The 25,609-nt window shown below is 39.2% G+C and overlaps 1 protein-coding gene across 13 annotated transcripts in view; it reads left to right on the top strand.

The window, feature by feature from the left end:
• BCAS1 (brain enriched myelin associated protein 1) overlaps window positions 1–25,609 on the top strand; it is a 121,331-nt gene that overhangs the window by 56,406 nt on the left and 39,316 nt on the right. For 7 of the 13 annotated variants that reach the window (XM_005569382.4, XM_045363156.2, XM_074003247.1 and 4 more), the window contains exons 5-8: window positions 11,835–11,993; window positions 12,837–12,881; window positions 15,234–15,368; window positions 22,369–22,581. In XM_005569382.4, the coding sequence (XP_005569439.3) occupies window positions 11,835–11,993; window positions 12,837–12,881; window positions 15,234–15,368; window positions 22,369–22,581 (552 nt within the window). The remainder of the gene's footprint in view (window positions 1–11,834; window positions 11,994–12,836; window positions 12,882–15,233; window positions 15,369–22,368; window positions 22,582–25,609) is intronic. The other 6 variants (XM_045363157.2, XM_074003248.1, XM_045363153.2 and 3 more) reach the window with 1 other exon arrangement.

Below are 25,609 nucleotides of genomic sequence, written 5' to 3'. Positions count from 1 at the left end.
TTACCACCTTGTTATCATCAGCCATACAATATATGTATGTAAGCCTGATGCTAACATATGTTGTATGGTTGATGGTAACATATGTTGTATGGCTGATGGTTACAAAGTAGAAAAATATACAGCAGAGAAAAGGAATAAAGTGGCAGGAACTTAAAATAGGAAAGGCCTTGGTGAGAAGATAATATTTGAGTAAACATCTGAAGGAAAGGAGATAGAATCAGTGCAGCATGGCACTGAAAAGCCTTTGGCCTCTGAAATCAGCTGGGCCTGGGGTCAAATCCTAACTCTACTTTATGACCTTAGGCAAGTTATTTATTCTTTCTGTGCATTAATTTATTCATCTATATAATTGGAATTACAAATAGTGCATACTTCATGGGATCATTGTAAAAATTAAATGGGATCTTTTTAACAAACTTAGCACTTGGCCTGACACATAAAGGCTGATCATTTTTATTGTTGTCATGGCCACTTTTTTTCTCATTACACACTCCTTAATTCATGGCTGCAAAATATTTCATCACATTGTTACAGGTGAATTTCACATGTTAAAACCACGTGCTAATTTATTTAACTGCAGATCCCAAAAGTTCGACTTTTTAAGTGGTTCTTCATTGTTACTCTTCCAGAACTATCCTATAAAGCTTTTTTTTTAACTTGGAAATTATTGCGGATTCACATGCAGTTGTAAGAAATAGAACAGTTATCCCTTTATCCAGTGTCACTGAACGGTAACATCTTCAGACCTATAGTGCACTATCACAACCAGGATATTGACAATGATGCAGTCAAATAGAGAACATTTTCATCCCCACAAGGATACTGCGCACTGACTGTTACAGGCGCATCCACTTCCCTCTCACCCCCATCCCTTTCTTAACTCCTGGCAACCACTAGTCTGTTCTCCATTCCTGTAGCTTTATTATTTCAAGAATCCTATCTAAATAGTATCATACAGTGGGTACCGTTTTTCAGATAGGATTTTTTTCCCCTTCAGCGTAAATCCCTGGAAATTAATCCAGATCACTGAGTGTCTTGGTAGATATTGGTCCTTTTCTTCCTTTTTGACTGCCAAGTAGTATCCCCTGCTGTGGATGTACCAGTTTGATGTGTGGTTGTTCCAACTTTGAGGCTATTGTAAATAACTTGGCTATAAACATTAATGTATAGGTTTTTGTGTGAATGTAATTATTCATTTCTCTAGGAGAAATGACCAGAAGTGCAATCACTATAGTTGCATGTTTCATTGATTGATTGATTGATTGATTGATTGATTGAGATTGGATCTTGCTCTGTTGCCCAGGCAAGTGCAGTGGTGCCATCTTGGCTCAACAACCCAGGCTCAAGTGATCCTCCCGTCTCAGCCCCCAGAGTAGCTGGGATTACAGACACTTGCCACCAAGCCCTGCCTGCATGTTTAATTATTTAAGAAACTGTCAAACTGTTTTCTATTCTGCCTGTATCACTTTACATTTCTACCAGCAATGTAAAGTGATTACATTGTAAAGTGAGTAATCGAGTTTCTTGCACCCTTCCCGGCATTTAATAGTCACTATTTTTTTTGCTTTTACCACCCTGATGGGTGCATAGTGATATCTCATTATGGTTTTAATTTGCATTTTTCTAATAGTTAATGAGATTGAACATCTTTCATGTGCTTATTTGCCATCTGTATATCCTCTGCAATGAAATGCCCCCTCACGTCTTTTGCCCATTTTCTAATTGGATTGTTTTATTTGTTTTTAATGTTGAGTTTGAGTTTTTTTCTCTTAAATGTATTCTAAATACTAGTCTCTTGTCAGATATGTGGTTTGCAAATATTTTCTTCCACTCTCTGGTTTCCTTTTTCATCTTTTTAACAGGATCTTTTACAGGGCAAAATTTTTTAATTTTGATGAATTCCAATTTATTATATTTTCTTTTTATGGATTTTGCTTTTGGTCTTTGGTCTTTTATGGATTTTTTAACCACAGGTCTCAGAAATTTTGTCTTATTTTTTTTTCCTAAAGTTTTATATTTGACATTTTATGTTTAAGTCCATGATCTATTTTGAGATAACTTTTATGTAAGATCTGAGACTTAAATTGAGGTTCTTTCTTTTCCTCTATAGATGTCAAATTGCTCTAGCACAATTTGTTGAAAAGACTATCTTTATTCTATAGAATTGCTTTTACACCTTTGTCAAAAGTCATTTGGGCATACTTGTGTGTCTTTTCTGGCTTCTGTATTCTGTTTGTTCTGTATGTCTGTGTCTCCACCAATACCATACCACCTTGCTTACTGGAGCTATATAACAAGGCTTGTTATCAGATAGACTGATTCATCAATTTATTTTTTAAAACTTTAGTTATTCTAATTCCTTTGTCTTTCCATATAAATGTTAGAATAACCTCGTCTGTCTCTACAAAATGTCTTGCTACAAGTGCTAGAATTTTGATAGGAATTGCGTTAAACCTGTATATCAATTTGGAGCAGATTGACGTCTTTACTATGTGAGTCTTCCAATCCATGAACATTGTATGTCTCTCCATTTATTTAGGTCTCCTATGATTTCTTTCATTGGCATTATATAGCTTTCAGCATACAAGTTTTGCACATGTATTGTTAGATATAAACCTTAGGATTTCATTCTTATGTGATTATTATGGTATTGTATATTTAATTTCAGTGCCCATGGGTTCATTCCTAGTATATAGAAATCTAGATCATTTTTGCATGTTTATCTTGTATTCTTCAGCCTTGCTAAACTCAGTTATTAATTCTAGGTGTTATTCTGCTGATTCCTTAGGATTTTCTAATTTTGAAAATAATGAAATTGTCTAATTTTGCCATCTTCTAATGGGGACAGTTTTATTTCTTCCTTTTCAGTGTGTATTCCCTATAATTACTTTCTTGCCTTAATATATTTCCTAGAACTTCCACTACTACATAGAATACAAATAATGAGAGCTGACATCTTTGTCTTGCTCCTAATCTTAGGAGAAATACATTCAGTCTTTCAGATTAATGATAATGTTAGTTCTCAAATTTTATTTTGTTTTGTATTTATTTTTATTTTATTTTGTAGTCTTTATCAAGTTGAGGAAGCACCCTCTGTTACTGTCTTCTTCAGAGTTTTTATCATGAATAGAGGATTGAATTTTGTTGAATACTTTTTCTGCATTCACTGTTGTGATCATATGACCTTTCTTCTTTAGTCTGTCACTATTGTGGAGAACATCAATTAATTTTCAAATATTAATCAAGCTTGCAAACCTATAGTAAATCCCATTTGGTTATGATGTATACTTCTTTTCACATATTTCTGAAATCTACCTGCTAATATTTTGTTAAGAGTGTTTGCATTTATACTCATGAGGTATATTGATCTGTAGGGTATTTTTCCTTTTTTTTGGTACTGTCTTTATCGTTTCTGGTATCAAGTTTTTGGTAACTAGCTTTATAAAATAAATTAGTAAGCATTCCCTCTTCTGTTTTCTAGAAGAGTTCATGTAGAATTGGTGTAATTCTTCTTTAAACATTTTGTAGAATTCTCCAGTGAAATCTTCTGGGCCTGAAGACTTCTTTCCTGGAAGTTTTTAAATTATGAATTCAATTTTCTTAATAGTTATATGGAAATTTAAATCGTTTATATTATATTGGGTCAGTTATAACAGTTTGTGTTTTTTGAGCAAATGTTCCATTTTGCCTGTTATCAAATTTATGTGAGTAGCATTGGTTATAGCATTCTCCTATCCAGTTTCGTACCTGATACTGGGAATTTGGATCCTGACTCTCTTGCTCTCTCTTTTTTGTTGTCTGTTGTCTCTACTAATAGAGGTTTTTGCTGTTGCTTCTCTCTGTCTCTCCCATTATGCTGTTGATTTCACTCCCTGGGCTTTTTGTTTTCATTATTATACCTTTCAATTCTAACATTTCCATTTTAGTCATTTTTATATCTTCTATTTCTTTGCTAGGGCTTTCTAGTTTTTCATTTGTTTCAAGCATTGTTACAATTGTTAATTGAAGCATTTTGTTGTGGCTACTTTAAAATCTTTGTCAGAGGCTGGGCACAGTGGCTTACACCTGTAATCCCAGCACTTTAGGAGGCCAAGGTGGGCAGATCACTTGAGTTTAGGAATTCGAGACCAGCCTGACCAACATAGTAAAACCCCCATCTCTACTAAAAACACAAAAATTAGCTGGGCATGGTGGTGCACACCTGTTATACCAGTTGTTCAGGAGGCTGAGGGAGGAGAGTCACTTGAATCTGGGAGGTGGAGGCTGCCGTGAGCCAAGATTGTGGCACTACACTCCATCCTGGGTGACAGAGCAAGACTTCGCCTCAAAAAAAAAAAAATTATTTGTCAGATAATTCTAGCATCTCTGTCATCTCATCTCCATGTTGACATCTATTGATTGTCTTGTTTTTATTATGTTTGAGGCCTTCTTAGTTCTTGGTATGACAAATTATCTTCGACTGAAATCTGACCATTTTTGTATTATGAGACTGCATCTTGCTTAAACTTTCTATTTTAGCTGGCTGTCCCTGACGCCATTCCAGCAGTACTGGGGCTGCTACCTCATTACTGTCAAGTGGAGGCAAACATCCAGGTTCCTCACCAGCCTCCATTGTGGGGGGGGGCGGGGTGCACTGGGTGGAGGCGGGAGTTCGTTCTGCTCACATGACCTCCATTGACCTCCTCAACCTGTGAGTGGAGCTGGGAGGTGAATATGGAGTCTTTGTCAGGCACTGGGACTTTTATCAACCACTTGATCCTGTTGTGAATGAGACACACACAGTGCCTGTCCTCAGATGCCCAGTTGAGCAGGTGATACTGGCAATTAATCAATTATGATTCAGTATGATGGGTACTGATGAGAGGGGAATTATGAAAACAAATAGCATTAAGAGATAAAGAGCTTAAATTCTTGTTTGCAAAATTACTCAGTTGAATACCAGTCTGTGGGAAAAGAAAGAGAGAGATTGATCATTGACATTCATTCTTCCCTTCATTTATTCATTTATAAATAATGTTCATAATCTTTATCACAAATTAATATAAAAAGATCTGCTACACCCCTAGAACAAGATTTATTATTAATTTTAGGTGACAAAGTTCATATTTCAAATACGCTTATTAATTTCAAACTTAGGGAGCTCACTTCTTTTCGGACCTGATTTGATCCTCATTGCTCTTCACATGCTAATGTAGCTCAAGATTCATGAATCACCAAAAATGACCTCACCTGTAGCCAGCTACAGGGAAGTCAACACTGTCTACTATTAACAGAGTAGAAGCCTTCAACTAAGGGAGAGTTACAGGAACTGGCCTTGCCCTCGTGCCTAAACAGAAGAAAACCTGGACAAAAAACACCAAACAATAATTTTTAAGACTGTTTTAAGATATCAGGCAACAAGGATAGGTGTTCTCTGAGAGACAGGACATAAGAGATGATCCCTATGTCTGCTCCTGCCTGCTGCCTTGAGAGAGTTTCCAGCCCACAGCCTAGGGGGCAGGAACTGAGGCAGAGTGCAGCAGGCTCCTTGAGCACATGGTGGCCAGAGTTCATAGACAAAGCATCAAAGGAGACAGACAGAATGTAGAGCAAACTCCAAGGGTCTGTCAAAGGGCCTCACAGAGTACGAGGCAGAGAGCTGACCAACATGTTCATGTGAGGAAACTAGCAAAGACTGGAGGGGAAAAAAAAACACACCGGAAAGGCATTTCCACAGGGCCAGAGAGAGTGCCTTCTCTCACCAGCCAGGCTAGAATACCTCATTATTAATAAGGCACTGGGTAGAGTAGTCACATGGTCTTTCCTCATTAGCGAGAAAAGATTAGCTTCCTAGACTAGAAACGATTTTGGTCCTGCCTAATGTAACTGCCAAAGGGTTATTTTTGCCCACTGCCCAGACAGAGCCAATTTATCAAGAAAGGGAAATGGCAATGGAGAGAGTTTAATACACTTAGAGCCAACTAAATGTGAGATTAGAGTTTTATTTTTACTCAAATCAACCTCCCCCCGGAATTCAGAGGCTAGAGTTTTTTGTTTGTTTGTTTTTGGTTTTTTATTATTATTATACTTTAAGTTCTAGGGTACATGTGCATAACGTGCAGGTTTGTTACATATGTATACTTGTGCCGTGTTGGTGTGCTGCACCCATCAACTCGTCAGCACCCAAGGCTAGAGTTTTTTTAAAGTCAGTTTGGCAGGCAGAGAGCTAAGGCATGGAGGATGCTGATTAGTTGATTGGGGGCAGAATCTCAGGACATCAGAGGTGTCCTCTTGTACCGAGTCAGTTCCTGGGTGGGGGCCGCAAGTCCAGATGAGCCAGACCAAAATGCAGGGTCTGAAGAATATCTCAAATACCAATCTTAGGTTAAAGCAATAATGTTTTCCGTATGACAATTGGGGAGGTTAAGAATCTTGTGACCTCTGGCTGTATGACTCCTGAGCCATAATTTCTAATGTTGTGTCTAATTTGCTAGTTTTACGAAGGTGGACTGGTCCTCAAGAAAAAAAGGGGCTTGTTTGGGGAAGGGACTGTTATCATCTTTGTTTCAAAGTTAAACTATAACTAAATTCCTCCCAAAGTTAGTGTGGCCTACCCCCAGGGATGAAGAAGGGCAGCTTGGAAGTTAAAGGCAAGATGGTGTTGGTTAGGTGAGATCTCTTTCACAGTCACAATTTTTTCACTCATAGTTTTTGCAAAGTCAGTTTCACGAACGAATCTTAAAAGCCAGAACTAAGAGGATCAAACTGATTTTAAGTATTTTAACTACCTCCAAAAACACAGTTCAAAAATATTTATAGGAACAAATAAATGCCCAGCCACCCAAACAGGTAAGATTCACAATGTCTGACATGCAAACAAAAATTACCAGGAAAGCAAAGAGGCAGGAAAATGTAACTCATGATGTGAAGAGAAATCAATCAAAACCTACCCAGAACTGACACAGGTGTTAGAATTGGCAAAAAAAATAAAAAGCAATAAAAAGAATTAGCATAAACGTGTCTCATATGTTTGGAAAGTTAAGTAGAGATATAGAAGATATATTTTTAAAATCCAAATCAAATTTCTAGAGATAAAAACTACAGTGTGTGAGGTGAAAAATACACTGGATGACATTAACAATGGATTAGACAATGCAGAAAATAAAATTTGTGAGTTTAAATACACAGCAATAGAAACTATCCAAAATGAATCATGGGGCAGTGGGTGAAAAGGAAGAGGGCTTTTTTAAAAAGAAGAAAGAAAAGAACATCAATGACCTACAGGATAACCCCGAGTAGGCTAGTAGGCAGGTAATTGGAGTCCATGAAAGGAGAGAAAAAGAAAGAAGAAAAGATATTTGAAGACATATGGCTAAAAATTGATGATTGATAGTCTCACTTGGATTGAATCATTTGTTCATTCATTCATTAGTAATTATTGAGACTGTACCATGTGCACAAGTGTAGGTGCTGAGGAACCATAAGGGAGAAAAAGAACCTTCTTTGGGTTATATTCCAGTGAGCGGAGAGGAACAAAACACAAAATGAGTAAGTGAGAGTTTTAATATAATTCTCAGTCTTGCCACTGAGAGCCAGATAATTCTTCACCCTGTGCACTGCAGGAATTTTAGCAGCATGCCTGGCATCTATCCTCTAGATACCAGTAGTAGCTCACCCACCCACTACTCGTGACAATCAAAAAAAAATGTCTCCAGATGTTACCAAATGTCCCTGGGGAGAAGAGGAGCCAGTAATATATTAGAAGTGAAATATACTAGTAAAAAAATAAAGCAATTAGCAGCATCAGATATGCTGAGATATATTATAGCAACTTAAAGTAAAGTGGTAAAGAAAGACCTCGATAAAAACATGGCCATTGGCCTGGGCGCCCAGCCCAATGGCCTGTAATTACATGACTGTAATCATAGCACTTTGGGAGGGCAAGGTGGGTGGATTACCTGAGGTCAGGAGTTTGAGACCAGCCTGGCCAACATGGTGAAACCCCATCTCTACTAAAAATACAAAAATTAGACAGGCATGATGGCACACACAGTAATCCCAGCTACTCGAGAGGCTGAGGCAGGAGAATTGCTTGAGCCAGGGAGACGGAGGTTGCAGTGGGCCGAGATCGCACCACTGCACTCCAGCCTGGGTGACAGAGTGAGACTGTCTAAAAAAAAAAAAAAAGTGACAATTGAAAAAAACTTGAAGGAAGTAAGGTCGCATGCTCCAGGCAGGCAGAAGCTCATCCCAGATGTAAAAGTCCTGAGGCAAGAGCCTACCTGACGTGTTCAAAGAAGAGTAAGCAGGTCACTGGGGTTACAAAAGAGTGACCCGGGGGGAAAATAAAACAAAAAAAAAGGGCAGAAAAGCAACGAGAATGGAATGGAAGAGGGGTACTTCTCCAGGAATGAGCAGGAGGGTCCTGTTATTACAAGGAGTAAGGAATGCTGCTTAGGCAGAAACAAGTTAATGCTTACACTTGCCAACCGTGTGGCCTTGGACATGATGTTTAAACCTCTTTGGGCCTCAGTTGTCTCATCTGTAAGATGCCTCGCACAATCTTGGCAAAGATTAGATAAGACAGATTTGTGAAGGCGCCTCATAGCTGTAAAGCTCTACAAGCATAAACAAGCATTGTTGAAGACGTAAGGGTGACATGTTTAAACAAGTTACAAGTGCAGTACTTTTTGGGAGAGTTAAGTTATGAAGGATTTTTATGGGTGGAATTTATGGATTTAGTCTATATTTATATACACTCCCAATGAGGATCTTGGTTCTCCACCACCTGGATTTAATTTATATGATGTCACATTTTACTGCACATACTATATAAGTTTAGCAAAGTTGACACTCATGGCCAAATAATCTATAGCATTTTAAGATGTTCAGTTCTGACAGGTCTGAGTTATAATCCCCAGATTGGCCTCTCTCAAGCTGTGTGACCTTAGACAAGTAACCTAAACTCTCTGAGCCTCATTTCATGGTTTGAAACTGTTAATTGTAATATTTGTCTCAGAAGATTGTTGTAAAGATTAAGTGACATATGTTTAGTACATTTATTTGTACAGTGGTTTGCATGCTGTAATTGTAAAATATTTGACATATTGACATTATATATTATTATATAATAAATAATGATATGCTAAGATTAAGTGACCTTGTTCAAATTATACTAACTTAGGAAAGAGAAACCACTGGTGTACATGTAGTGCTTAATAAATAGTTGATGTAATTTGTACATTTGACCCCACCTAAATCTCATGTTGAACTGCAATCCCCTATGCTGGAGGTTTGGCCTGGTAAAATACCACAGGGGTGGATCCATCATGAATGGCTTGGGCCATCTCCTTGGTGGTAAGTGAGCTCTTGCTCTGAGTTCACATGCGATCCAGTCATTTGAAAGTTTATGGCACCGCCCCCTCCACTCTTTCTCTCTTGCTCCTGCTCTGACCCTGTGCTGTGCCTGCTCCCACTTCTCCTTCTGCCATGATTGTAAGCTTCCTGAGGCCTCCCAGAAGCCAAGCAGATGCCAGCCCCATGCTTTCTGTAAAGGCTGAAGAACTGTGAGCCAATTAAACCTCTTTTCTTTATAAATTACCCAGAATCTTTATAGCAATGCAAAAACGACCTAGTACAATCATCCATTAAAATGAGTTGAATAGTATCTCAGTGGTTGAGATAGTCAACCCATATCAGTTTATACTGCTGGTCCAGACCCTGCCAACCCCAGAGGAGAAAGTATAAAATCCAGGGTCTAAATGCAGTGCTACCACATCCCACTCTACACTACTGGGAGAAGCGGTCAAAATAGAAATAGCAAGTCTTCTGTGGGCTTCTGCCAGCTCACACACTGGGAATGGTTAGAAATTGCTTTTGAGGACACAGAAGTGTCTCCTTCCATTCTCCTGTAAGTAAAGGAACTGGCAGCATGGGGGCAGGGAGATGGTGTGGAGAAGGCGGAACCCACCGCCCGGGGATGAAAGGAAAGACTACATGGGGATGAAAGGGAGAGCAAAGAGTAAAGAGGAAGCTCAACCAGCAGGTGAGGGTCAAGTCCGCCTCCCTCACTCCACCCATCTCCAGACCAAGCTCCCCACTGCCAGGCCACGACCACATGCACCGACCTGCCTGGCCTGGACACGTTTTAGGTCTCACCTGTCCCCACCACCGGTGCACGAAACAGCTTCTCAGACCCACCGAACTACCTGCAGGACCTCTCTGTTGAAATCTTCTTATTTTTGGCAAAAATATTAATCAAGTTTATATAATTTGCATACCTCTTGACCCAAAAATTTCACTTTTGATAATTTACCCAAAGAAAATATAGACACACATGAGTATTTAAAAATAAAAGTGTGAGATGCCTACTTTACTACTGCTTGTAATACTCTAGATGTACAACTATACACACTGTGAATGTCCATCAATAAGGATATTAGACAATAAACAATGTGATAACCAAGCTATGGAATAAATGTCACCTGAGTCGTAAAGAATGATGCAGATTTAGCTGTGTTGCAATGGGAAGTTTCTTTACTACTTTTTCACGTGAGAATTTATGCTGGTACAGATAGCGCTATTCTATGTTTGTAAAATTTTCATAAATGATACATATTTATTGAATGCCTTCTGTGGGCCTCGCTGTCCTTGGTACTTGAGAAAAGCACTGAGTGAAGTAGATATTATCCCTGTCTTTGTCGAGTTGATAGTCTAATGGGAATATAAGAAAAAGCACAAATACTGAGAAGTAAACAGAACTGCTGATACAGCAAAGATTTTTAAAAGGGCAAGGGACTCTGGTGGAGACGATGGTGGTGGGAGGACAGCCTTAGATGAAGGTTTAGGGATGATCTCTCCAAAGAGATGACACTTATGACCTTAAGGATGGATGGAAATTACCTATGGGCAGACAGAGGAGCAGAATGTTTCAAACAGAGAGCCAGAAGTTTGGAAATAGCCTGTGGTATGTTTGAAAAACTCAAAGAAAGCGGGCCAGAAAATGGAGTGAAGGAGCACATGGCACAGAGAGGACAGAGACCAAGGCAGGGGCAGGCCATGTTAGACATTGGAGATCCTGCGTCAGAGTTTGGGTTGACTCCAAGAGCTGTCAGAAGCTACTGGAGTGTGGTAAGGAGTGGGAAGATGGGATCAGTTGAGTAAAGAACGTATTGGGAGGGTCAGGAGCCCAAGCAGAGACAGGGCCGAGGCTGTTGCAGTCATAAGGTGGAGAGGTGTTAGCTTCCTGTCCCGGGGCCCTGAGAGTGGAGATGGTGAAAGGAAGACAGATTCAGAACGCATCCTACCCTCCTGAGAGATGTCAGGGAGAAAATCATTTCCCCTGTCACACCCCTCGCACCAATGAACCTCAGATCTCAAAAGCAAAGTAGTTATTTCAAAACACCAGTACTTTTTCTTTTTTCTTTTTTTTTTTTTAAGTTGATATCACTCACCTCTGTGGAAATTGTGAGAAACCAAATAACACCATCTCTGGGGATAATGTACACATCATTAGATAAGGAGACTACAAAGATGGAAAATATCAATACCTTACACAACTTCTTTGCAGAATTGGAAGAAAAGGTTTTTTGTTTGAAATGCAACATGCACTGCTGTGTTTGTTACCCTTTGGCTCCAAACAATGTCCCTCCGACCAACAGCAAATGCTGAATATGTTAGAAAGAGGGGGAGGGAAGGAAGAGTGACTCTTATAATCTCATGATTGTTCTGTACACCCGTGGGCAGAAGAAGTATGACTGGAATTAGTGGGTAAGAGAGAAAGGGGTGTGAAGCAAATGTATGACTTTGAGAGTTCACATTCATCAAGTGGCAACTGTGAAAACTTTTGCTCCTAGGACATAGTTGACGGCAAGGAAAAAGAAGGACAAGAAGTTGGAACTGTGAATTGCTCTGTTCCTGGGGACCCAGAAGGACTGGAGACTGCAAAGGGTGACTCCCAGACAGCAGCTATAGCAGAGAATAATAATTCCATCATGAGTTTCTTTAAAACTCTGGTAAGCAGTTTTCTCCTCTTTTCCCCTCAACTCTAATGCTCAAAATTTTGTTAATTCTAAGAATAATGCACATTTGAATGTTCCTGTACTGAATGGATTATCATGGTGCAGTTGGAGCACGGGAGGGAACAGGGACAAGATGTGCTTCATAAGGAAGCTGTGTGAAATCAGGCTTTTAGCGAGAGAGCCCCTGAAATTGGGAACCATGGTATAAGCAGTGGATGCCCAAATCATGTAACATGGACTGTGTTGCAATAGAATTCTATTGCAATTGAATGTCTTATGGTCCTTGATCATAAAAATAATTGAAAAATATCTCCCTGTGTCATAGACCTCAAAGCAGTTTTGCCACTCAAATGGCAAATAAAATACTGTAGAAATCACTCAAAGAAAAAAAAAAAAAAAAAAAACTCTGAATGAATGAATGCATAGTGAAGCAGACCATCCCAAATGTGTTTGGGCATTTCCAAATATCAAGACTAACCTCAAAAGAAAAGACAGTGAATGTCAACAGAATGTGCCACAAACACCAGAGGGTTGCACATGTGTTTGGAGTAATGGTAGAATTTATGGAAAGTCTGTGGTCTTCCAGGAGACAGTTTTGAGTGTGGTCAAACTCTTGGTAAACGTATAAGATCAAATGTATCTCATTCTAAGAGATTAATTTTGTTAACTTTTGTATTACCCGGCAGTCCTGAGATTTCTATTGAACTAAAAGTACTTCTCATTTTGTTCTTGACTTGTATGGTGAACTGGACCACCCTAAAGAATTATTTATCTGTGAAATAAAAATCACTCTACAGAGCAATGATTTCTAATATTTGGCTTTCTCAAACTTTTAAGGTTTCACCTAACAAAGCTGAAACAAAAAAGGACCCGGAAGACACGGTAGGTAGTCTGAAGTGTGTATGTATATGTTTGAGTTTGCACATAGAACTGGATTTGAATTTGTGTCTGCTTGCTTGTTTTTTGAATATGTGTGTGTGTATCATATTATATCTATATATGTGACTAGCAATTTAATAGTGCTGTTAGATTGTCTTTAAAATATTTTATTTATGTTAATGGCAGTTTAATTAAAATTTTACTGGAAGGCGTGAAAGATGTGCCAACTCTGGCTAAAGAATATCACAATACCAATTTCTTACATAGCGTAAGAACAGAATACTAGTAATTATATCATCATCTTAGTCTTTTCAGTTGTGTGTAGAGGGACCCAGGGAATATAGTAAAACACAGTCCGTCTAAAGTAGAAGAAAGCTTTTCAGTAGGACATGGACTCTAAAAAAATAAAGTAGAAGAAAGTTACTATATTTTTGTCTTTTAAAAAATATGTTATTTTTCAATGTAATTTGAAAAATAAATCTTTACTGCAAAGGCAGCAGTTTGGTGAAATAAAATAGCTTCCATGGGACACTTGCCAAACGGATGGCCATGCAGAGGCATTAGGACACACTACAGAGCCTAGATTCTTCACTGTCATACAAGAAATTCAGCCAAGTCCCCTCAAAATACATTTGGTTTGAAATAACATCTTCCTAGAGATGTTCTCCCTTTACACTTGACAAGGCCCGTTACCTCTAGTGGAATACACGGTTTAAGTTTCACGGGAACCATGAGGGAAGTTTAACTTGGTGACAGATAAGTGTCTTGGGTCCTTTTTCTGATATTGGAAAGTGCTTTGAAAAACAGTGGGATCAGATACATGGCCTGGTTTGCCCCCTACATCTGCTACCCATATGTGAAGGAGTTGGCTGTGAAAAGAGGATCCTAGATTTTGTCTCGAAAGACCTGCATTTCAGCTCCAGTTCTGCTACTTGATAGTGGTACAGTCTTAATCTATCTGAACCCAAGTTTCCATGTCTATAAAATTGGGACAAAAAAATTCTTTCTCCTGGACCCCAGCATCGAAAGAAGGTGTGGCAGTGCCTTGCAAACTACAGAGCTCTGATTAAATGTAGCAATCCCTATTTCCATGAGCCCAGCCAAGACTGGTTGGATGACATGACTATATTTGTATTGTATTTATTGGTTCCTCGAGAATTTAATTCTTCCATTGAAAAAAAAAATATGTATCTGAAGCATCTACATGCATTTTCCTATAAAATTATTCATTTGCTATGAGGTCATAGGGTCAAGGTCAATGAATGGTTGGGGCAAAATGTATTTCTTTTGGTTCTATGTCTTGCATTGTTTCAAGCCACATAGAGTGAAAGGATTTAAACAGTGGGGTATGGGGGGAGTGTGTGTGTGGCTTCCCACGTGACCTGATGCACTCATTCTCTTTAGCTGGTCATGCACCAAGACTCCTCCCTGACCCAGAATGTGGTCAAAGCTGAATGTACCTACCTGATAAAATCTCACCATCCTGCCCAGGAAGCCGTGGGGTCATGTTAGTGGAGCTGGGTCTCAAAAGAGGGTTTTGTGAACGTAGGTTGTGCATGACACCCACAAACAGATGTGTTTTCTACAAACCTGGTTCTCATACCTTGCAATTTTGATATCTTTTCTACTGAAGTTCTTGGATTCATGCTTTTGAAGTCTGTGTCATTTTCAGCCCACTACCTTCCCTATACAAAAGGCCCTGACATTTGTAACTTGAGTCAGCAATCTTGAGTGGTTGTAGCCAGGCTATTTTGGTTTCAATCTCCCTCTACTTCGCCTCAGTGGATTGGTTCACAGTACACATTTTCTTTGCCTGGGGGATCTACCCAAATAGAATTGAACTGAAATTTTTGCAGGTGCTATTGCTTCCATAAAGTTTCTAAAAGTGAATCAAAGGGGATCGATTTGAGACTAAAAGACGTTCAGTAGCAGTATTTGCTTTGACGCCAGGATGAAAAATAAATATTTTGTCTGCAGGTATTTTTTACTTTACCGTGTAGTAATAGCATTTAGATATCTACAACTATCGAGTAGAGACTGCATCATCTTGTCCTATTATTTGTCTTCAGCAAATGGAGATACAGAGTTTTGTTTTGTTCTGTCTTGCTTTGAGGTGTGTTCATCTGGGTCATTTAAATAGGTCACTGTTGAAAATCATTGTGTATCTAAAATTGACTGTGAATATGGAAGTTTAAAAAAGGTAAACATTTACACGGTGTTTGGATGGTTAGGAAAGGGGATGATGCACCAACAGTTAATTGTCACAGTGTATTAATGCACTTTAAAACAACAGAAAAGAAAAAGAATTTTGTTCAAAAACAAAGCTCTGAGGTTGTGACTGCTGTTGCCCCAAAGGCATCGAAAGCAGAAAGTGTCTGTGATGGACAAGCTGGTCAGAAGACATCTGAGATCCAGGCTAGAGGCGCCAAGAAAAAGCACCTGGATAGCCCCAGGCTAGGACTTGCCTTTAGAAAATTCTTTAGGCATAAGGTCTGTATCTTGTTAAAGTAGGAGGAAAAACAAGAACTCTGGTCTTCACAAGACATGTGCCATTCTGAGCCCACCCAGCTCCTCTCCAGTAAAAACAGAGCCTTGGGTGCTGAGGATCGTTAAAAGCGAATTAAAGATGATATGAATTAAACTTCAGTGATTTTTAAGTCCCCATAGTCAAACATTTCAAACAGGTATCTTCCTAGTGTGGACCAGGGTTCTGGAACTATCCTTCTAACCCAGTATTTCCCAAATGTCAATCACTTGTATACCACCTTCCCCATTTTTGTTAGATGTACTATTATTTGATATTGTTACATTGAAATTGACCTATTTTCTATTTAAATCTATCTTTAAAAGAAACCTTATGTCATATATAGAAAATCAGAATAATTTTTCGTAAAAGGAAGGTAAGCATTAATATGGCTAATTAAAAAGACATTACACTCTAGCTACCTCATTTGTGTTAAGCTCTGAATCTGATGCTCTTTCTAGCTTTATTAAAAGGTGATTCATTGGCCAATGTTAGAAAAATGTTAAAGACGTACCATCACCAGACTGAGACTTTCTCCAGAATGTTAGTATAAGGATTAAATGAGAGTTGGAAAAAGAGAAGTATTTTCACTATTTGAATACTATTTAATATTATATTTCTGCACAATCTATAATATTCTCTGATCCACCAATGGTATGCTTCCTACATTTTGGGAAATACTCTTCTAATCTCAAGTAACAATGTTATCTTTCTGTGGTCTGTTTCATCTAATTCCAATATTAACTAAGCTTACACTGAACCCAAATAAAAGTCCAGGCGGAAAAAAGCAATGAATGAAGGCAGAGCACGTTTTAACTCCATGTCCTTGGGAAGCTGGACAACGCTGAAGTCAGTTTGGGAAGTATTACGCTTCCAGTGTCTAAGAAGACGCCAGTGTTTGTCTGAAACCATCAGTTTAAAGGATCCCTGAATTGGGTTAGCATGCATGAAAATTTGTTTAAAATATCAGCCATTTTCCACCAAGTCGAATGCGTGTATTAAAAAAACATCCCTACCTGGATGTCACACAGTCCCAGGATTGTATATGCAAATAAGCACTCCATAGAAAGTTCTCACAGCTGAATCTGTATTTGCATAAGCAGACTATGTTATGAAGCCACGTTTCAATTTCCATACAGGAGAATTTTGTTCTGTAAAGAGAAAAGAATGGGGAGTGATAAATCTTGCAAGGGGGGAGGGGAGATTAAAATGTGCTCCAACATCACATGGGAAATAACTTAGTAACTGCTGGTGAAACGTGTCATAGATCTCATATGAAAGAATAGTTTGACTCCTACTTGGAGCTTTTGTAAGTAAGGGGCCTTGAAAGTTTAAGAAGTATATGACATTTCCCCACATCTGCATTTCATGATGACATTCACTTCACGCACTACAAAATTTTACATCTGCAGTATCTCTTGCCACCCATAAAGGGACCACCCAAATTCAATGTTATCATTCCTAGGGCTTCCAAAAACCATTGGCCTCCCATCTTGTCACTGAGATAGATAGGGAAAAGACAGGATTCTGGAATAGCGGGAAGATGTAGAGGGAACAGCCTTCTGGGATTCTGTAACACAGACACAAGGACCTCAGGGTTTTGCCTTGAGTGGCATTCAGTGTATTTTTTTATGTAAGTGTAAATCCAAGTAAGGGACACCTCCCAAATGTTCTGAATTCTCATTTTCGCAGCAGTTTGTTAGAGCTCATTGCCTTGTACCTCTGCACCTGAGACAGTTTATTTCTTTTTCTCTTTTGATTATTTCTGTTGTCTCTAAAGATAGGAAAATAGAGCCTTTAAATAACCAGCCAGATTCTCTCAGTGACGTTATCATGATTTTAGGCGGTGTGATACTCTCCATTTCCCCCTGAGTTTGTCACCTGGAACAGAAAATGGGAAATTCAAGCAAATTAAAGGATAAAACCATTTTGCTATTAAAAAAAAAAAAAGTTACCAATTCTGATTAATCCTGGGGGTTTATTTCTCTACATCTCTGTGATCCTTCTTATAAAAAGAATTTTCTCAGTTCAAAAAGTGGGGAAGTCTGAAATCAGTAAATGAAATACATTCAGTGTCAGCTTTTGCTGAATTGGAACCATTTTTCTTGGCCTAATGGCATGTCATGTCTCAGAATCAAGCTTTTTCATGTGGCCACCACTGTTTGGTGACAACTTTAGACACAAAACAGAGCATTGCTTTAGAATGCTTTTGCCAGGCCCCAAAATGCTCCCCTCCCTCCTCAGGTTTTCCCCATGCCTACCCTTTCTGTAAGGCAGCTGAAGTATTCCAAGCAGCATGCGTGATTCATAAGCTCTACCATTCATTCATTGTTTTTGGTTCTTGGTGTAGTGTTTACTAACATCTCCTCTCTCCCACACCCAATGTGGAAACAAGATGAAAATTTATTAAGAAGGTAAGGTCATTTGACATACAATCTCCAAATTGAATCCACTAGAATTTCATAGGTAGGGCCACCAGGTAAAATACAGAGGACTCAGTTAAATTCAAATTGTTGACAAACAAGGAATAACTTTTTAATTTAAATATAAGTATGTCCCATGCAATATTTGGGACATACTTATGCTAGAAAATTATTCTTGCTGATCTGAAATTAATATTTAATGGAGTATTTTATATTCTTATTCTCATGTGCTAAATCTGGCAACCCTACTCATGAGATTGCCTCCGAAAACACAATTAAAATTTTTGTAGTCTCCTCTGTAATGCAAACAAAGAATATCCAGTTGCTTGATGCTGGCAGAACTCCATCTGGGAGGCTTCTTTGGGAAGGGAGGAGAGTGGTAGGCAGCAATGAAAAGACTAATGGTGTTCTGACTGGTACTCTACAACCCAGTGAGGAAGGGGTGGGTGGCTGGAAATATGGCATGGCAGGATCTTGTGTGGGTGTCTCTCTCTGGTCCCTGTCATAGACTGTAATTATTAATTGAATGATTGTCTGTTTCGTGCCAGAAGGTAGGCCTGATGGGAATTCGGGATGTAATCATGGCCAAGACTTTCTTGGTCTTGGAATATGATGATGACCAAGACTCTAGCAAAAGAGATACATATTCAACAAACAGCTACACAAATAAATTAGAATTATATTATTACTATAACTATAGTACGGTCGTGCCCTTGTAATGTTTTCTCAGGGGTTTCTGGATATCCTCCCAATGCAAAAAGAAAACAAATTGGTCATTTCCCTATGAAACTGATCAGAATAGATGTGTTTCCGAATCTTTATCTCAGTATCATCCCCCACCATGATGCTTTCTCGGACTATTTTTTACCCTAATCACCCTTCCCTCCACGAAATTTTAATGTAACGAATATTCTTTATACCTGTTAATGCACTGTAATTCTTTAGGGGAGCCACAGACCATGTTAATATCTAATTTGGCATAACCCTTTTCCCAAGAACAAAGGCAATTATTATTTTTTGTTGTATATTGCCCTTGTCGAGAATGGTGGTATAGATTTCCTTCCCTGATGGGTGGAATAGCCCAGGGAGCAGGAAATCTTGATTCACTGGAAACAATGTCGTATGGAGTCACTATTAATGCTTGGGTTTGGGGATCAGACTCCCTGGATTCAATTGTCAGCTCTGCCCCCTTGTTAGTGTAACCGTGGGCAAGTTACTTAGCCACCAAGCAACTAAATTTCCTTGTCTGTGAAACTGACATAAAAATTAGTGTCTTCCTGTAAGTTGCAGCATTTGATAGTACCATTAGAAAATTATAGTTAACAGTAATTTATTGCATATTTCAAAATAGCTAGAAGAGAAGAATTGTAAGTTTCCAACACAAAGAAAGGATAAAAGTTTGAGGTGATGGAAATTCCAGTTACCCTGGTTTAATCATTGCACTTTGTATACAGGTACCAAAATATCACATGTGACCCCCGAAAATATGTACAACTATTGTTCATCAATTTTAAAATAGAAAAAGTAATAGTTCCTTCCTCATAGGACTTTTGTCAGGACATTCAGGTGCTTAAAACAGTCACTGTTACCTTTTATTCTTGTCATCAAATAAAAGTTTAAAGTTGGAAATTATGTCTTCAAGATGCAACGATGGTAGGCAGAGAGAGAAAGGGTGGTGGCTGAGTGGTGAAAACGGCCAAGTATGCAATGCATTAAGTAAACTGGAGCTGTCGCAGGGAACAGGGAAATTCTGGCACTCCAGGACCTGGAGGCCTTGTTTTTTGTAACCTCTATGTGACTCTGGGTAAGTGGGCTAAATGCACATCAAAGGGAACCCTTGAGCCAGAAAAATAACACAGCATTTAGAAAAGGTACAAAGCCAAGCCACAGAAGTTACACCAAAATAGCATGGGACCATGAAGCCTCCCTTCTAATGACTTTGGCAGGATTGATGATTAGCTTAAAGCAACCAGAGCCCTTTCTTAGAGATGGGGATGAGGTCAGCCCCAACCCCCGGATTCTTCGTCTAAAATGGACCACTGGGCATATGGAGATTCTCCCAGGAAAGCAGAAGGAGAGGTTGTTGTTGGAGAAGTAGCCACGCTTGGCCACTCTTTGCTCCGATACTTGCTGAAGGATCGTAGGGCAGTTGTTCCCTGTGCATGAAAAACTCTCCTCTTCCCTTCTCTGGTTAATTTTCAGTCACCTTTCAGATCAAAGCACAGCCATCCTGTTCTCAGTAAAGCCTTCCCTGATTTTCATGAGTGGATCAAACTCTTTGATTTAGCTTTTTATGGGATTGAGAGGAATAACCTCAAATCCCCTCCCCACTCAGTAGCACTTATTACAGTTGAAATTTTACATTTGTTGGTGGAATTATTTACTGTCATCCTCTCCCTGAAGACATGTAACCCCAACACTTAGAATATATCATGGCTCAGAGAAGACACTCAAAGTGGCTTTTAAATGAATTAATGAATAATACTTTCTCTTATTTTCTAAAATAGAAAACAAGCTACTTAGCATGTGTGTGTTAGGAGGAGGGGTACTTACCCTTTAACCAGTCCCCTTTAATTTAATTACCGTGTAGAGCTAAAATAGCACCAGGTGCTCAAGACCATTTGGGACATTTGTAATGCAGAATTTTATGAGCTCAGCCATTTTGACTTCACTGTCTATGAAAGGCAAAGGTTATTTTAAATTCCAACATTTTGCCATTTTGTATACTTTTAAATGGAACTGGAGCTATTCCAGTATCAACTATCACAAAATTCATTTCCAGACATTAGTTCTTTATCTTAACTTGAACTTAGAATCTGCTCAATGGATGACTCCTTCTTGGTATTAAAAAATTCAGCAAAGAAGATGTTGTGTCTTGCATCAAATAGTAAAGTTCATGTTATTTGCAGACATCCTTTGGGGAAGCAATGCGCTGCCTTGGAAGAGCTCTAGACAGGAGCCAGAAGTTCAGACTTGAGGCCAGGTTGTGCCCTTGTTCAGCATTGGGCAGATCATTGGCCTCAGTTTCTCCATCCATGAAAATTCATGCATTGGACCAGATGGGCTTTAAGACTCTTTCCAGGATCAAAAAATACTATCAAACTTTCTGAATTTGTCCATATTCTTTTTTTTTTTTTTTTTTTTTTTTTTTTTTTTTGAGATGGTGTCTTATTCTGTTGCCTAGGCTGGAGTACAGTGGCACGATCATGGCTCACTGCAGCCTCCTGGGCTCAAGCAATCCTCCTGCCTCGGCCTCCAAGTAGCTGGGACCACAGGTGCAAGCCACCATGCCCAGCTCATTTTTTATTATTTGTAGAGATAGAGTTTCACCATGTTGCCCTGGCTGGTCTTGAACTCCTGACCTCAAGAAATCCTCCCACATCGGCCTCCCAAAGTGCTGGGATTACAAGTGTTGGGCCACCACACCTGGCCCATACCCCATTTTTATTGCAATACATTTTTTCTTTTAGTCAGAAAATTTAGTCAAGGATATTACATCCCTGGGAATTTAAAGGGATTGAGTCACAAGTATCCGGAGCAAAAAAATCATAAAATGAAGATGTTTAGGATCAAGAGGTTAGGTCAGATTAACCTGATGTTAAAATTATGAGTACCAATATTCACTCATGTCAAGATAGATTCTGACTATAATTCTCCCAACTCTTCCTTTATCTCATGACTCAGTGGGTGGCAGAGTGTAGAAATTAACACCCCCTTGCTGAAGAAATCAGGTGTCCTGGAATTGGACTTCAGGGCAGCTGCTCAGAGAGAGACAGAAAGAGAGAAGGGAGACAAGGACAGAGGAAGAGAGAGAAAGACAGAGGGATGGAGGGGGAGGAAGGGAAGAAGGGAAGGAAGAGAGAGGAAGAGAGGAAATAAAGACCGAATGGATAACATTTGAAGAAGTTTTAATTGTGGAGTGTAGGGGCTGCACCTAAAAGTGAAGAAGTAGGTTTTGTGGACACTCTTCCGATTCAAAACCCTTTCACCAAGTTCCAGTCTAGTTGTCTTTTACTAACTTTATAGCCTAACTCAGTCATCCCCAAAGTGGAGTGTGGAGAAAAATTTCAGAAGTTCTATATTTATTTTAACTCTTCTTTAATTTCTAATTTTGATTAGTAAAATGATACATGTTTATAATATATACATAAATAAGTATGCATGTATTGAAGGTGGAAATTCAAAATGTTTTTACTAATGGGAACTTGATTGAAACCATTTGGAGACCAGTGGCCTAAATCAGAACTCCATATTCTAACAGCAAAGGGCGTCTTACCACCACCTTGATTCCTAATGAGTTACTTACATAAACATAATTAATAATGCTTCTATGTTTCTTTTTTGAAAGAAAAAATCTTAACTTTTTCCAAGATTTTAACACAAGTCCACATTCACAGTAAAAAATTTTTAAATACAGAAAAATATAAAGGAGAAAATTAACATTATGTATAACCTCAGTCCGTGTTTATTAAAAAGAGATCTTCCATTTTTAAAATTTTGAGACCATTTTGAATGTTTTCCTTTCATTTTTTTAACTCTTTAGGGTGCTGAAAAGTCACCCACCACTTCAGCTGACCTTAAGTCAGACAAAGCCAACTTTACATCCCAGGAGACCCAAGGGGCAGTTAAGAATCCCAAAGGATGTAACCCATCAGGGCACACACAGTCCACGACAACCCCTGAAACTGCAAAGGAAGGCATCAAGGAGAAATCAGGCCCCACCTCTCTGCCTCTGGGCAAACTGTTTTGGAAAAAGGTAAGTCTAATTTTCAAGCTTTAGAGAGTCGTCAGGGTGGGGATGACTCGAGAAATTCTTTCTGTTGGGCTAACTGTTGTCCTCAACAATGTATGGAAGGTATTTTTTCTTCTTCTTCAAAATGTCTCGACTTGCCATTGAGTTGAAGCCTTCTAATGTGTTCCCAGAAAGAATGAAATGCCTGTCATGTTATAAACATGTGTTTCGTGGGGAAGAAGAGGAAATGAACAAGTAGAATTTTTCATTCTTTGAGTGACTTCATTTCATGACAGAGGGTTGTGGTATTTCATGATTTCATTTTCATTCTGAAATGGTTTAAAATTCTGGCTTCAGCCGGGCACAGTGGCTCACCCCTGTAATTCCAGCACTTTGGGAGGCCAAGGTGGGCGGATCACGAGGTCGGGAGATCGAGACCATCCTGGTTAACCCGGTGAAACCCTGTCTCTACTAAAAATACAAAAAATTAGCCCGGTGTGGTGGCCGGCGCCTGTAGTCCCAGCTGCTTGGGAGGCTGAGGCAGGAGAATGGGGTGAACCTGGGAGGCAGAGGTTGCAGTGAGCCGAGATCGTGCCGCTGCACTCCAGCCTGAGTGACTAAGCGAGACTCCATCTCAAAAAAACAAAAAACAAAAAAACCTGGCTTCTTCGTGGGCTCTTTGAGCACTCTTACTCTGGCAAGATGAGCCACCTAGGGGCTCTCTGTCTTCACTCTTCCCCAGTCAGGCAGAATCATTCATTATCAGCCACTAGGTCTCCACTCTCCTTCTAGAAACCTAGGGGGTGTCCATCAGTTCACCACTAGGCTAGGCACACACTGTGCTCTATGACAGGAAAAGTCAAACCACTGTCCGATTTTGTTCCCGTCTGAGGTCTGAGTGGTGCAAGGACAGGGGGATTAGGGCTGAGTTATTCTAGATCTATTCCTCAATTATCATTGCTGAGCAAGCCTCAGCTGCTACACATGTGCAGAGCTTGTGTCTGTTTTAAATTTGGCCAAAAGATGAGCAAGAAGTTGGAGATGAGGGTGTGGGTGGAATTCGTAGAGTTGGAAAAATCTAACTTTAGAATTTCATCAAAACATCTATTGCACTTGGCACACCACGCAAAGCAGATGATGAATGCAGATGTCACTGTGGTGTCAGCTTTACTCTCTCGTCCAGAATCCAGCTGGATGCAGGGCCTGTTCCCTGTTTGCTTCCTGTCATACAGAAACCTTCCTTCTAGGTTCTTCCCAGAACACAATCTTCAATATTTCATAAAAACTTTGGATGATGTCAGCTGACACATTCTGTTGTAATCGTTTTTCTTCATCACCCACCATTACTTATCTGAAAATATCTTTTACCAGCAATATAATAGAAGAAACAATTTCCAAGTGAGTTATATGTGTATTTGGGAGACAAGAGAGAAGACTTAAGTGGCCCATATTTGAATAATTTTAGTTAAATAATTATCACATATTCATATGCATATTCAAGGTGCCTTAGGAAAAATAGAGTTAGCACATTAAATTTGAGATTAACATATGTTTTGCTCAAGGTTAAATAAGCATATGTTGTTGAAAAAGGAATCTAATAAAAAGGATAGTGTTATATCAATAATCGTTCTGATAGTAGATAAATAATGGTAGATTTGGGTCCTCCAAGACGCAGACACCAAGACAGAATTGACATGCAAGAGATTTATTGGAGGAAGATATCGGTGAAGAAGTAAGAGTGGCAGGGCTAGGTACAGAGAGCCTTCAGACTACAGAGAGTTCTGACCATCTAGGAAGAAAGAGAGAGAAGGAAGGAGGAATGGGTGGAGAAAGCCTCAAACTGAGGGTGGTTCTAAGAAAGTCCTGACCAAGCCAGTGGAGAATCGTAGAGTACAGATTGCGTGTTCTGGGAGGCCCACACTGGACCGGAATGAATGGCTCAGTCAGTACTCTTGTCGTGCCCAGTCATTGGTAAGAGCCCCCAGGGAGAGGAGTGGATGCTAAAGCCTTGACGGGTGGGGCTGTCCTTCTTGCAGGAATCTGAACAGCACGTTTCCATGGCTGCTACAGATGATACGATATGGCAAAAACCACACAGGTGGCGTGCCAGTGGCTGAAGTTTGAGGAACACTGATGTAAGAGCTAAAAGTTTGAAATCAGACAGATCTGATTTTGAGACTCAGTTCGTCTCTATGAGCTTTCGTTTCCTCACTTGTAATATGCAAATGATAACAGTACCTATGTCAAACAAATGAAGTAAGGATTCAGTGAAATAATGATGGTAAAACCTCCAACACTGGACCTAGTACAAAAGTGCCCATTGAACAGTGTTACCTCTCATCTATTTCCTCTGTGCTCGGGAGGGTTGAAGAACTAACCGTGCCGGCCTGTTTATCTTTCTGTACTGTCCGGTTTGAGAAAGCTGCTAAACTGTTGCCTCAAGTGCTTATTTAATGTTTGGAATCTACAAGAGATACAATGGTTCTTCTCTGAAGTTCAAGCTATTCCTTTGAAAAACAATGTCAGGACAACTTGACATTCATCTCCCTAATGATAGAACTTCATGATTTCAGTCTCACTGTCTTTTGCGCCACTATTTAGCTTTATTTATTTAGTATAGCATTAAAAATATGAAGTTAAAAGAAATCAAAAACCAAATCCCCTGTGTCTCTCCTTCTTGCGCCTAATCAGAAGAAAAGGCTCTACAAGGAAGTTTTACTTACTCAACAATATTTTAATTACTTCATTTGTGCTAAGTCGTTTTGTGCTAAATAGTTTGTGCTAAATACTAGGCATTGAAAAAGCAGCAGTAAACAAGTGTCTGTCCTTTCCTAGCTTATATTCTTGTAAGAAAGCGTATATTCTAGTAGAAAACAAAATGAGGACCTTTGTTTCCTTTAAATTACAAAGACTATGATTATAAATTCACCCTTGTAAATTTTTGAAGAGTTTCGAAAAATGCAAAGGGAAATTCTAGGAAATTCTTACATTTTCTTATATTTTCACTGATAACTAACCTAACCTCTCTTTCTTCTCTCATTTTTAGTTGAAA

This window comes from Macaca fascicularis, chromosome 10, assembly GCF_037993035.2.
Source record: "Macaca fascicularis isolate 582-1 chromosome 10, T2T-MFA8v1.1".
NCBI classification, from domain to species: domain Eukaryota; kingdom Metazoa; phylum Chordata; class Mammalia; order Primates; family Cercopithecidae; genus Macaca; species Macaca fascicularis.
The sequence above is the reverse complement of the archived record's forward strand: the minus strand, read 5'-3'. Positions and strand labels throughout refer to the sequence as shown.